The following is a 14,349-nucleotide window of genomic DNA, read 5'->3' as shown; positions in this document are numbered from 1 at the left end:
AATCACTCAATCTGCAACATCAATGGAGTCACAGGCAGCCTTTTCTAAAGCTATGTCTTATTTCTACTAAGTAGGAATAGCCCATCATTAGACTTTCATTTTAACGCCCTGTGTTTAGCCGCTGTCCTTTAAATGCGCCTGATTACCACCCCAAGGCCGAGACTCGTTTGGCTTCCTCTTTCAGCAGATATTGATCGCCAGCTGGGCCTCTAAAGGCTGAACCTCAGGCGTGATTCACTGCGAGAGCCACCACGAGTGCACGAAGCGGGGATGGCCACAAGCCCGAGCTGGCCAGGAAGAGGAGCCGCCTTATCTGCAGGAGCCATCAAGGGCAGCTGCGGGTGACGGCCGGCGCCTCTTCCACCTGATGATAATAACAAGCTGCGTGTGCCAACAGCAATTAACACTCAACCTAATCCCAAACTACATATTCATTGAAACGGGCCTAAATGCCATTACCACGCCACCCACCCCTCTCTGCCTACCAAGCACACTGCTATTTATATTAAAAACAAGCGGTATAACCGCACCCATATCAATTATCTATTTAACCACATAAAAGGCTCACAGTGGAACTCCTGTCTTGTGTAACACTCCCACTGAAATCAGCTGGAGATTTAAGCATAGGAAAAAAAAAAAAAAAAGACTTGGTTCCAGGTTTCTAGAATGCTTCACATAAAGCATAAAGCAAATTAAAACATTGTTGTTTCTTTAAATAAAGTATTGAATGAAATCCAAAGGCTGAGCCAGGGAAAAACTCAGCTGTCACAAATTAATTGATTCAGTACATGCTTTCACTGACCTCAGCACCATCATCAATTGAGATACACAATTATAGTCTAATTCAGATTATGAAGACATAACCTGCCCATATCACACTCTTCCCTTGCATTTTAAAGCATTTTGTGGGGAAATCCTTTATCTACTGATCCTGGGTATATGAGATGAAATTCTGGTCTGAGTTACGGCAAGGCCGTAAATCCAGGACATTGGAGATTTAATCTGGTGTTAAACTGTCCATTGTTCCTCTAGCTGATGAGCAGGTTCAGAATGAAACTGATAAGGCTTGGTTGAGTCACCTAGAAAACTGAACCACAAAAATCCTTCATTTGAAAAAAAATGACATCTCCCCATGACATTGCTCTAGCTTAGGCCTTCGGTTTATTCTCTCAGGCTGGGGTTTTTTAATGTGAATCGGTTTGTGTTACAATCACCAAATGAGTGCTTCTACCTCAACTCCTAGATGAGTTACACTCAAAAAAAGTCTTTGAAGTAATACTGCCTTCTGTCTTTCACTGTAGTACTCTAAAACTGCTTTTGCAGGAAAATGCTTCTAAGTTTACTCTTCACATCCCACTACACTCAGAAGTGTCAAAAATGTGTCAAACTAATCTGAGAATTGTGAGCCTGTCTCTCGTCTCTGGTTTCCCTGCCAGCTCCGCGGTGCCAGCCTGCTCAGAGCGTCCAGACACGGAGTGTTTGTAAATTGCCGAAACGCGTGTGTAACATCTTGTCACTTTCAATGTCACGGGAGCAGGCGGCCGCTGCCGGAGGGCAGCCCGGACGGCAGTGCTCCCGAACACCCCAAGAACCTCTTCTGCACCGGCCAGGCTGTAATGACAGAAGGGTGGTCTGCAACCACCATGGCCTCAAGCCAAAACACAAGGAGTTTCACCTGAACGTGAGGAAGAACTTTACACTGAGGACGCCAGAGCAGTGAACAGACCGCCCAAGGACGGTCGTTGAGTCTTCCCCTGGAGACGTTCCAAACCCACCTGGAAGTGTTCCTGTGTCACCTGCTCTACATGGCCCTGCCTTGGCAAGGCGAGAGGACTGGATGATCTGCAGAGCTCCCTCCCTACCCTGACAATTCTGTGACCTCCTAAAGGGATGTCTGTAACAGCCTCGGCCCGCGGCGGGCAGCTCTGCTGGGCCCGGCGGCCTCGGGACCGCGCTGCCACCCCCGCACAGGCCCCGTTCACCGGGCACAGCCCGACCGGCGCCGGGGCCTCTGCCCGGCCGGGCGGACGGCTGCCGAGCGCGTCCCCCGCACAGCCGGGCGATGCCGGGGCCGCCGCGGGGCCGGGAGGCGGCGTGGGGCGGGGGAGCGGCCGGCGGGGCTGCGGCCGCCTCCTTCTCCTCCTCTCCGCCGCCGCGGGCCGGGTCGGGGGGCGCCGCCGCTCCCCCCGTGCCGCGGGTCCCGCCTCGCCCCGGCTCCGGCCCCGCCGCCTCCCGCCCGCCCTTCCCGCTGTCACTCAGCGGCCGCGGCGGACGCGCCCGGCCCCTCGCACGCTCCCGCCGGGTGGGCTCCCCCTCCTCCCGTCCCCGCCCGCCGCACGCCGGGCCCGGCGGACCGGGGCAGCCACGGGGCCTGCTCGCCGTCTGTCCTCCGCGCGGGCTCGGCTCGGCCCGCTGCGCCCCACAGCCCCGCCGCGGCCCCGCACACACAGCACTCACTTGAACCTGCTGTCCATGGTCACATCGCGGGCCCCGGCGGCGGCCCCGGCGCCCCCAGGGACAAGCGCCCCGCCCGGCAGGGGCGAAGGGGCAGCGCCGGCCGCGGAGCGCTGGGCGGCGGGGGCGACTCAGCGCAGCGGCGGGCGGCGGCCCATGGCTGCTCCGCTCCGCTCCCCCGGCTCGGGCCGCGACTGCGGCGGAGCGCGGCACCGCCTCCTCCCCCGTCTCTCAGTTCCTGTTGCAGCCGCTCCGGCACCTTCTGGGAACCAGGAAGCTCCGCGGCGGCCCGGGGAACCGCCGGGGCTGGTGTCACCTGGGGGCGGCGGGGGAGGGCGGCAGTCCGTGCCCTCCGCGGCAGGTGCGCTGCGGAGCCGGCCCGAGCCCCGGCGGGTGGGCCGGGGCCGCGCGTGGGCACGGGCCGCGCGTGGGCACGGGCCGCGCGTGGGCACCGTTAGGTGTCCCCTTACGGGCACCTGCACCCTGTGCTCAAACCGCTCCCGGGATGGGTCCGGCCCGGGAGGGCACTGACACATCCTAGCGGCTCTTCATGCGCAGCAGCAAAGGGGAGCTTTTCGTGCTAAAGGTCATAAATGTTAATTTAACCTGCTGTAATCTGCTTCGCTTTTGGTTTTATCGAGTGCTAAACAAACACTGATCCAAACTGCTGAAGAGCTGCTGCAGCAGGGACGGCTGGAGCAAACGCACCGTGCTGTAAACACACATGAAAAGCTTTCAATCTTCGAGTGCTTCCCTCGAGTTTGGAAAGGAAATAAAAATAACACCGTCCTTGAGAGGCTTCCAAGTCTCATTCATCTGAGAGGCACTGAGCAGCCAAATTCCCACCTACACCAAGTTTCCTTCACCAACATAGTAACACTGTAATGAAAAAGTGCATAAAATAGATTCTGTGGTACTGGGCCAAAGAAAAAACGTCATTCTTTTCACTCTTCCTCCAGAAGCTAATCATCATATCAACAGTTGAAAAGATGAAAAAAATTCAAGCCAATTATATATTAAACACATAAAACAGTATTAGTGCATTACTGGGGCTGAAAAATGAAATATTCAAAAGTCAGGAAATTACAAATATTAACTTCTCCAAACCAATATTGTTTTGGCTTCACTGCGCATCCTACACACCTCACAGGACATAGATTAACTAATAATAAATCGTATCAATGTGCACCAAAAAGAGCTGAATGTTATGGCAATAACCTTAGCTTGGGGATTGTCCTGAGCTTCAAGTACTTGCTTTCCCAGTTCTCATTCTGTGGTAATTTTTGGCTGTGTTTTAGCAGCCAGTATTTGCAACTCCCACTGAAGTAAATGAAATTGCTTGGGGCTTTGTATCCTTAGCATATAACAACGCACTTCATGTAGCTCAGGGATTTTTTAGAAAAAAAAAACAGTTAAATGTGTGTTTTTGTTCCATGAGAGGCCCTCACAGCAGGCAGCATTAATTCACCCACTGTTAAATTGAACTTCTCTGGTGGGATCAGTCTGGAGAGAAGGCAGCAGTGCCCATGTCTGCTCTAGCAAGGGGATGGGGAGAGCAAGGCATCCAGCACCCAGGGATGTTACAGAACCAAAAGGAGAAGAAACACTCGGGGGAGGCTATGGGGCACAACTATAGTCATGTCTGTACCTCTGTCTTTGTGCCTGCCTCCCTTCTGCCCTCCATCTCTCCCCCCAGACCTACTGCAAAGCACACAGAATGTGAAAGTCTCTTCTGCAAAAAAATGGCCAATACTTTAACAAGATTGAATTTGGATCAGATGATTATCCAAATATCGAGACATTTTACTTGTGAAAAATTTCTATTTGAGGTGTACAAGAAAGAAGAAAAACCAAAACAACTCCCAACATCCCACCTCCAAAAAAACCCCAGGATTTCAATAGATCTGTATTTTGAATTACAATAAATATTTTATAAGTCTATTGTGTGTTTATTTCTCTCTTCTCTTAAGCTGCTGATGCTTGCCACTTTTGCAGTCTGGCGGCCTGTCAAGCTGATCTACCATACCGTTCCAGCCACTCTTGGACTAGGGCCTGTCTTGGCAGATAGGACCATTCAGTCCCTTAGATTTCATTTTATCATAATTGGAGAAAAAAAAGGTAGGATTTCTTTCCCAAAGTAAATACATGCCTTGTCACTGGAGTAAATTGACTGCATGCAGTGACTAAACCTTGCCTGCCTGGAACAGCAGGAAGAGTAGAGAAAGTTCAGCTTTAAAATAGAAGGCATATGAGAGAACACCCTGTTGAGATGAGGCTCACATCTCTCAGAGCTATTATTTCATACTCTGTGAAAGTTTAAGCAGACATCTCTGCCCTGGTTACACTTAGTTCATGTTTTCCAGACTGTTTTGCAACCACAGCAGCTTTTAATGAAAGATGATGTTTTGGGAAAGGTATTAGTGTTCAAAACCACCTCTTACTACTACCTCGGTTTCAGCTTTTCCTTGGAAGAGAATCAAGGAAGAAGGAAAAACTGAAAGCAAAGCCTCTAGATATGTAGAAAATGGATTAATTTAGTATATTCTGAAGCTGTGAGTGTAGTTTACTTTACTCTGGTTTTCCATTCCAAATTAGAGCCATGAAGCAACTGATACTTTGTCTTTTCAGAATCAGCTGTTCTACATGTAATCCAAAAGACACAGAGCCTTTTTCTGTAAGTTTTGCATAACATGAAAATAGCTGACCTCAACCTAAATTATATCTAATGGATTAGCATAGGAACTGATATAAGAGGATTTGCAGGAGGTGGGGGAGATGAGCATTTGTTTTGTAGATAGAAGCAACTGAAAAATAGGTAACTTAGAGATGAAGATTCCTACTCATTCTTCCACTGCAGTTTACCAATACTCATTAGTCATCTTTTTACCAGTCTAATAATGTAAAGGAGCTTTAAAACTGATACAGATACTTAAACAATTCAGCTCTTACGTACTGGCAGTAAAAGAGATCTCATGTAAATTGAATTAGACCTACAAGCCTTAATTTTCTCCCAGATTTATTAATGCTTTAGAGTAAAAGGACAAATGAAAAAATATGCAAAAATCTACTTCATCTGGATTGGACAAGAGGAGAATGGAAGTGCCATCAGGGCAGCTCCATCTCAGAGATCATGGAATGACCTACATTGGAAGGAACCTTGAAGATGATCTCTTTCCAAGTTCCCTCCATGGGCAAGGACACCTTCCCCTAGACCAGGCTACTCAGAGCCCCATCCAACCTGGCCTTGAACACTTCCAGGGATGGGGGCATGTACAGCTTCTCTGGTCAGCCTGTGCCAGTGCCTCAGCACCCTCAGAACAAATAATTTATTCATAGTGCTTAATATAAACCTATTGTCTTATATATCATGAGTTCTATTATCATTATAGTGCAAGGGTTCCATATCCTCAAAGTTTCATACCTCTTTGATGTGCCTCATAGGCAGTTCCTCTAAGCACTAAGTCTTCTTGGCTCTTGGAGCAGCCAGCTAACTCCAGAGCCTACCAATCCACTCTTTTATACCACTTGTTCTTACTGGCTACAGGTGTGGCCTGTTAAGATCAGGCCTGTTCCTAATCTTTAGTAATTGGTCCAGCTGCAACTCATTGGGGGATAAGATTATATTCTATACCACCTTCATTTACCCATACCGTATCCCTCTACATAAACCTACTGTTTCATTATGAAACCATTCCCCCTAGCCCTGTCACTACATCCTCTTGTAAAATGTCCCTGTCCATATTTTTTGTAGGCTCCTTTCAGGAAGGCTGAAATTAGGTCACCCCAAAGCCTTCTCTTCTCTAGGCTGGACAAACCCAGTTCTCTCAGCCTTTGCTCATAGGAGAAGTGCTCCATCCCTCTGATCAACTGGGTGGCCCCTTCTGGACTCCAGCAGCACCTTGCACTTGGCCTTACTAAACTTCATGGGATTCCCAAACCTCATGAGATTTGTTATCAGTCCAAAAAACCATAGAGCACAGTTTCTAGTTAACAACCAAGCTCAATATGGATGCAACAAGAGATGTAGATGAAAAACACCAAGCCAAATGCCAAAACAAGCATCACATCCTTTCTGTTAGCAATCTGCCATTCTCTGCCAAATCAAAACCATGTGGGTTTGGGTCTATAAAAGTGGTGCAAAGTAGGGGTAAAATCTCCAAAAGGGAGATGAGAAACAGACAAAAAAATGGCCACACATCCTGGCACTTGGAAGCGGCAGAGCAATGCAGAGAAGTCCCATGAAAACCCAATTACTTTTTTTCAAGTTGATACCACTACATTCACACGTGTAGTGATTTTCTTTTAGCACAGAAGACATAAAAGGGACAGAGGAAAGGCAAAAGCACAAATCGTCTGAAGACAAAAATTATTCTGTTCAGTATTTAGCATGGGAGAATTTGAATCTTCCTAATGCAAGCTGCAAGGACCCATGCTTTGTGCAGGGAGATTCACAGGGAGCACAGGAAACAGAATTTACCCGACACAAAAATGCCACCCTATGATGGGGTTTGGGGTTCACTGACTGAATCCAACTCTGTACAGATCTAAATCTGCCACCCCAAATAACTCCAGCAAAGCTTTGAGAGGTAGAAAAGGCTCATCATCGCCATAAGCTGGAGCAGACATATTGTCAATTAAGGAATCTTAAGTATCACAGAATTCCTCACTTGCCAGGTACAATTAATTTAATGTAAAGCCTACTGCTAATAAAGTGATCTTCCTCTTAAGTGCTCCTGAAACCCATAAAGGGATTTCCTTCAGAACATTGTTAGCAAAGCTTGCTGAAAGACATATTCTCCCCTGGGAGCACCAAGGGGTTTGTCAAAAATGGCAAAATCAAAACCTATTAAGTTTCCCACTCTATGGCCATAATAAATATTTTTTAGAATACTTTTATATGATCTGCGGTTTATACCTTGTACCAAGAATTCTCCACTCACCCCTGAGTGTACTTGGGTCTGTTTTAGTCCTTGTTCCTTCAAATAAGTTACAGTAGGTTTATGTTATCTCAGCAGATATCAGTACATCTCCTAACAACAGAATCACCTTGTCAAACCTTACAGACTTGAAAAGCATTTCTTGCATTAAGAGTTTGCTCTCAGCCCTGTTTTAATGGCGTTGGAGGCTTGGGGGTTTTATCACCTTGTTTGAATCTTATCCACACCCATTCCCGGTTGTAAATGAGTGGCTATGTCATCTCCCCTGTGCAAAGTTTTCCAAACTACTAAATTCACAAACATCAATTTCTCCATTAAAATGCTTAGCCATAACACTGTCATGAGACAATACTTAAAAACAAAATACTGTACTTTAAAAAAACACCACATACCTACATTATGTGATTTCATCATTCAGTTTCTTTAAAGATACTCTTTCAAGATTTGAAATAGGTCTCTTTCAATGAGAGTAGAGTTTATTAACTAAATACTATAAATGATGTATATATTTATATAATATTATTTATATATTTATACCAAATAAATAAACAAACTTTAGTGTATTAACTAAATATATATAGAATATGCATGTCCACAAGTATTCCACATTTTTATTGACTCCTTGCATGATCATACAAACATCTTTTTTAACCTTTCAATGTTATTTATCCAAAAATGCACTGTAAAGGGCTCTAAGTTTTCCTGCTTAAGAGCAGATGATGATTTAAGGTGGACATGACCAAAAGTGACACCTTGGCTGGGTAAGGACTTTCATGTGATGCATGTGCTAGGTTGTTGTTAAGGTTCAGGGAAGCTGTATTCCAGAGCTGTCACTGTCCTTGCAGCCAGGCTATGTGCAAAGGCTAACCTGCCCGAACTCACACACCCACGTAAACACACTCATTAATTAATCAATGGACTCCTGGGCAGAGATCATTGCTTGGATGGAATTGAGTTTTCCTTGATTTTCTAATCAACGTGTCCTCCCAACAAGACTGAGATAGCAGATCTTCATAATCAGGTCAGCTTTAAGTACAAGTTTAACAAAGGGGATGGGGGAGCTTTTATAAACATCACTTCAAACTACAGTGCTTTGAGAGATAAGACACTCAAAAATGTAAATGTTTATGATACAACTGTATTAGCTCAGCGTTTGGTTTACTGGTAGTATTTGCAAATCTTTGCAGTCTGATCCATAGTACCTTTTGTTTGCTAGATGAATTTGCATCATAATCTACAGAAGACATGAAGTATGCATTTAGTAAATATTTACAAGCCTTTGTAAAGTTTAACCAGACATTTGCTTTACCTGTGAAGTCTGGGAGCTTTATTAATTGTTTCTCTGCAAATTAATTTAGAAATTAAACATAAGTAATATTTCTATGCATATCAACTTCAATTCGTAGTCAATTTAGAAAATATGGGTGGATTTCTAATTTCTATTTCTAATTTACTTCTAATTCAGAAGTGACAGCTGGCAGAATCTAACAGTAGAATAAGCCACCTTTCAGGTCTGCTGCCCAAATCCAGCCTTCAGCCAGCAAATTTCAAATGCTTTCCAGTGGATGCTGATTATTCATAGGAGTGTTTGAAAACAAGGGCTGGTCTTTGCCCAGTTCCAGTTCAGATGCGAGTCAGACACCTTGCAGCTGCCTCGCTGTTAGGAACTTAAGAGAAACAAAAGATGGAAAAAAGAAAGAAGCTGTTCTTTCCTCTGCATAGGAAAAAAAAAGGTTTCAAGAAACATTTCTGGCAATATTAAGAAAATATACCAAATTCTTTCCCACACTTAGTGATTATTGTGGAGATTTTTTTCAGCCCAGCCCAGTTTGCTTTAAGGAATAATTTTTTAGTGAAGCAGCAGGGTCAGGCAGCATCTTTCAATATGCATGGATTCAGGAGAAGGAAATCACTCATTCAAGTCATTTGCAAGTAAAAGTTTCTTACCAGATTGAACGCTTTCTTGCTGAATAAATTCAGTTCTTCTCTTTAGGCAAGAATATACTCCTCATACTTCTCAAATGTATATTTTAAATGCTGCAGGTTGCAGGCTACCTGATTAATATGGTACTCATTAAAACTATGATGGAGCTTTTTTAAAAAGTTCTATTCAAAGCAGTATGAAACTGATTTTTGTAATCAGACATAAAAACTTCATATTCTTGTAATCTTCTGAGTGTGCACTTAATGTGGTAAGGCCAAATGTACACAAAATTAGGAACGGACCTTCATTGAAATTAAAATGTGTTAAAAATCTCTAGGCTGCTTTAGAAACTCTCTGCTATGTCTACCAAAAAATTTCAAGCAGTAAATCAAGGAATCCTAAATATTAAAAGAACAGTTTCCAGCTATTTATTTGCCATGGATTAAGGCCCTATTTTTGCACTAGCATACATATAAAAGAGTATATACTGACAGAAGTTTTATATGAAAATTAGTTATAAAAAGCCAGGTTCTCAGCTCTACAAACAGTATTTAATTTACAAATAGCCAATAGAAACAGTGTATTTTTATATTTGCTTGGATTAAAAGATTAAAAGTCAGTGTATGGGTTCCTCTATCAAAAGATCCCTAGCCCTCTTCTGATGTTGTGGCTGACATAATGGGGAGCCCCCAGTGCCAGGTTCTTTGGTCAGTGATTTGTCCTCATGTTTTGTTGAGGGTGCTTTGCTCATAATTAATTTCATAAGGTAATTTAGCAATGTCAACCTTTCTTCTTAGGAATAAGGAAATTCCCTCTAACAAAATTAATTTTTTTTTCTGTAAAGGAAAAACTATACCCCTGTGGAGTGTATGAATTCTAATGTAGGCATATATGGCAGGTATTTAAGGAAGACTTCTACACTGCTGTTTGTTTTAACACTTTGTTATGCAACTGGATCACAGGTAAATCACTACATCTTGTGTAGGTTTCTTCATTCAGAGATGTAAGGATCACAGACCCAGTTGCCATTGTGCTAAATAGCTGCAAATACTTCAGGCAGATGGGCTATCCCTGTATGCTTTTGCCTCTTTTGATTCACCACTACATCAGATACCAAAGACACAAAGTGGATGGGAGGGCTCTCAGCACAACAGGTGGAATATAATCCCAGTAATTAACTAATACAATAAACTTCCATATTTATCACAATGCTTACTGAAGAAATTCTGGAGTTTAGTAGCTAGGTGAAATGAGAGCAGAAGAAGGAAGTGACATCTCCAGAAAGCAAGGCCAGTGGGCTGTCCTTGGGACAGTACAGCCCTAGTGCATGAACACAGCTGATGGCTTTATTTGCTGGGTTAGTCCCAATGCCTACCCTAACCACTGGAGCTGCTGGTTCAGTTGAAGAGCAGAAGAGTGGTAGGAACACCATGCTGTTTGGCATTTGAGAGGTTGTGCCTGAGAGAGTTCAGAGAGATGACAGCAGTGAGCCTGTGGAGCCACTTGACTGTTTTATTTTAGGGCTTTGCTCCTCAGCGGTGGTGAAGGGAACAGGGCTCCTAGCAGTTCTCAAATGTTGCTGTACTTCTGCCACAGAATCAGGCCATTTTATTGCCAGAATCCCTGGCAAACACAAAAATTAAATCATATTGATATGACTTATTTTGCACAGAATTTTCCATCTGTTCCTCTTCTCAACAGTTCCATTAGAAAGTTGTATTGCTTCATATGCTATTATTAACAGATGTTGGAGCAGAATAATGTGTACGTGTTCCTGAGAATTAGAACTGTTGCTAAGTACAAACCTCTGTCCTCAGACTTGCATTTTAACACCACACCAAAGCACCTTGCTGCCATGTGAAACCCCACTTGTGGGATGGTTCCCTCCCCTCTGGTTCCTGCTCAGAGCAGGCTGCTTGGGGTCTCAAGCAGGTTGGCTTAGAGCATCTGCAAGGGTGAGGGACACTGCAGCCCCTCTGGGCATCCTGCTCACTCCAGTGTTCAATAACCCTCTCAGCAAAAAGGAAAATTACTGTATCACGTCAAAATCTCTCATGTTTCAACACATCTTTACTGCCTCTTTCCACCTCTGGGAAAAGCTGGGTTCCTTCTGCTCCTGACCTCCCTGAGTAGCTGCATACATCAGGGGGGTTCTCCCTGAGGCCACCTCTCCTTAGGGCTGAACATGCATAGCTCTCTCAGCAACTCCAGCCACACAATATCCTGGCAGCCCACCCCTGGCCCTGCATCAGTGTTTCATTTTCTCATGATGGGGAGCCCAAAATGGGGCAGAGTAAACAAAGAGAAACAAAGAGAGGGACTCATGCCTCCCCTTCAGAGGCTGTCTGGCCTATTGCTCACAGGGCTTGGAGTGCTGTCAGCCTCCTTTTGCTACAGGAGCACGTTGCTGACTCACAGTCAGCTCCCTGAGCACCAGGTCCCCAGGTTTTATTCTGCAATACTGATTTCTGCACAGCAAATCCCCAGCCTGTAGTGCATCAGGGCCCTGATTCAACTCCCCCTGCCAGGATTTTAGTTGGTTCAGGAGTTTATGGGACTGAGTTCAAGGTCAGCCTTTTTGCTGATCTGAGCTATTTGTTGGGAATAAAGCTAGAGACAACCTCAGCAAAGGCTTGCCTGCCTCTCCATCCCTTGGGAGCTGCTTTCAAGCTGAGGCTCTTGCACTTGGCCTCTGCCTGAGTGACACTGCAGCTGTGCTGCAGCTGTGTCAGTGCCCAGTCTCCTGCCTCCCTGATCCTGACCTGCTGGCTTGATTTCCTGCCTTGACCTTGAACCTGCCTCATCACAACAGACTTGCTGTGTGGTCACTGGAGCCAGGCTGACACAGGCCACTCTTTCCAGGCATATAAGCACAAGAAGCCCTTTTATACCATTTACATCATTTGCTAATTTCAACTCAGTTTGAGCTTTGGGTTGTGCAGTTCTTTCTATGCATGCTCCAGAAGTGTCTCTGAATACCTTCTAAGCTGCCACCTCTGCATCCTCCTTCAGTGCTCCCTGTGTGCATCTGGGCTGGGCCAGGAGTCCCCTCTCCACCTATGCTTCTCCTCTGTTACTCTTGATTTACTTTACATATATTGCAATAGACTGCTTTTATGCCCTAAGGAGGTTGTCCTTGAAGACTGACTCACTCTCCTGGGCTCCTTATTCCTCCTAGTCTGTCTCACACGAAGATTTGTCAAGTCTCATGGTCATTGCAGCCAAGACTGCCCTTGACCTTCACCTTTTCAACCAGTTCTTCCTTCCTTGTGTGTAATGGGTCCAGCAATCAGTTCAGTCATCACCTGCTACAACAAAATGTCCTCAATACACTTCAAAAAATCTCCTGGATTGGTTGTGCATGATCCTGTCACTGTTCCAGTGGACAGGGCATTTGAAATTCTCTATGAATTCCAGTGCCTGGGATAAAGAAGCACTCAAAAGAGGACTACACAAAAATTAATCTTCATGCCCAGAACATGTTTAGTCTCCAAGTATCCCTGCAAACACATGTGATACCAAAAAGAAACCTCATCAAGCACACTACAGCATGAGTGGGAAATGCAGCTGAGAGCTGTGGTGAACTGCAGTCAGCCAGACAATGGGGATGGGCACGATGGGACAGAGCCTAAGACCTCAAGACACCAAGCAGGAGGGCATCACCTTAAGTCCTGATTTTGGTGTTGACCCCAAAGGAGAGGATCACTACATCCTTATCACCTTCACTTCTTGAAGTAGCTAATCTCTGCATGTTTCTATCCAAACAGCATCAGAAGTAGCACATGAGATCTGATGGACTATATTGGAATACAATAGTTTAGAAATCCTCATTTCCAAGGATCAATTTTTTAAATTTCTCTTGCAATCTCCAGAGAAAACAAAGCTGAAATTCCTTATTTGAGGAACTTTTACACATTAAAATGTAATTACACTCTATAAATGAGTCCAAGGACATGTTCTTTCTGTTCTATCTCCTAAGTTTCTTTAATGCCAGCTGTTCAATATGGTATTTTGTATACAGGTTTCTATGGCAAAGCATCAGTGGTGTGCATTTCAAAAAGCATTGTGAAAGCTGTTATCTATAATTCATGGTTTGCTCATCACACCTAGTATTCCTTAATAACACTCAATTTACAGCAATAAACAGGGCTGGGCCTGTTCTAAGGGTACAAACCAGGCAATCTGAAATATGCCAAGTGAAAGCATTTTAAGGAGCTTACAGAATATTCCTGACACCAGCAATTACACTCACAAGTATATTCATTGATGTCACAATCAACTGCAATTGTTTGTTCCACTTCTGAAATATTCTGGACATTTTTTTCCCTTCACATAATGTATAGTAAACTTGGCAAGTGGGGAGACACGGGGAATAGTTTTACAGAACAATATGTCATTTTTCTTTTTCACAGAACATATGTCAGGCACCAGCAGACTCAGGAGATGTAATCCATATGAGAGTTCCTTTAATGTGTTACAAAATACAGTCAGAATCTTGCAAAAGGATTTTCTTTCTTCAGTGTATAAGCTTGGGATGACAATTATGTATAATGGAGCATTCAGTACACTTAAAGTAAAAAAATAAAATTAAAAAAAAAAGAGATAAGAAAGAACTCCTTTCCACAGTAAAACTATGGGGTATTTCTAGGCATTAGTGAAGTAAATAAAACTTGTTTTGAACTAAAGGACCTCCTTTAAAAACTTCTGGTTTTGCCTGGAGACATGATATACTGTGATTCTGATGTGATACAACTTATTTTCACTTTTGGAATCTACAGACTGAATGAAAATCACCTACAGTATGGAGTGTGTTATCAATCTTCTCACATTATAGAGGCTGTTTTTATGATGGATACAGTAGCGGATTCTTGAAATAGTCTAACTGCAGTGCCCATGCTCTTATCCAAATGCTTGCAATTGCCTCTGCTGTTTTCCTGAGACTGCCTCTGTTAAATGTTATCACTGAAAAAATTAAATTTCTCATCATGCAGTCATCAACTTGTAACAGCAGTAACCCAGAGAAGTAATAACATA

The 14,349-nt window shown here is 44.2% G+C and overlaps 1 protein-coding gene across 4 annotated transcripts in view; it reads right to left on the bottom strand.

Moving 5' to 3' along the window:
• DENND1B (DENN domain containing 1B) overlaps positions 1 to 14,349 on the bottom strand; it is a 207,112-nt gene that overhangs the window by 159,605 nt on the left and 33,158 nt on the right. The window contains exon 1 of one of the 4 annotated variants that reach the window (XM_074546244.1): positions 2,458 to 2,866. The exons of 1 other annotated variant lie outside the window; for it this stretch is intronic. In XM_074546244.1, the coding sequence (XP_074402345.1) occupies positions 2,458 to 2,474 (17 nt within the window). In that variant the 5' untranslated portion in view covers positions 2,475 to 2,866. Of the gene's footprint in view, positions 1 to 2,457; positions 2,867 to 14,349 lie in introns of those variants that run through there. 2 more of the 4 variants (XM_026793472.2, XM_005487113.4) reach the window with 2 other exon arrangements.

Source organism: Zonotrichia albicollis, chromosome 8 (genome assembly GCF_047830755.1).
Source record: "Zonotrichia albicollis isolate bZonAlb1 chromosome 8, bZonAlb1.hap1, whole genome shotgun sequence".
Classification (NCBI taxonomy): Eukaryota; Metazoa; Chordata; class Aves; order Passeriformes; family Passerellidae; genus Zonotrichia; species Zonotrichia albicollis.
The sequence above is the reverse complement of the archived record's forward strand: the minus strand, read 5'-3'. Positions and strand labels throughout refer to the sequence as shown.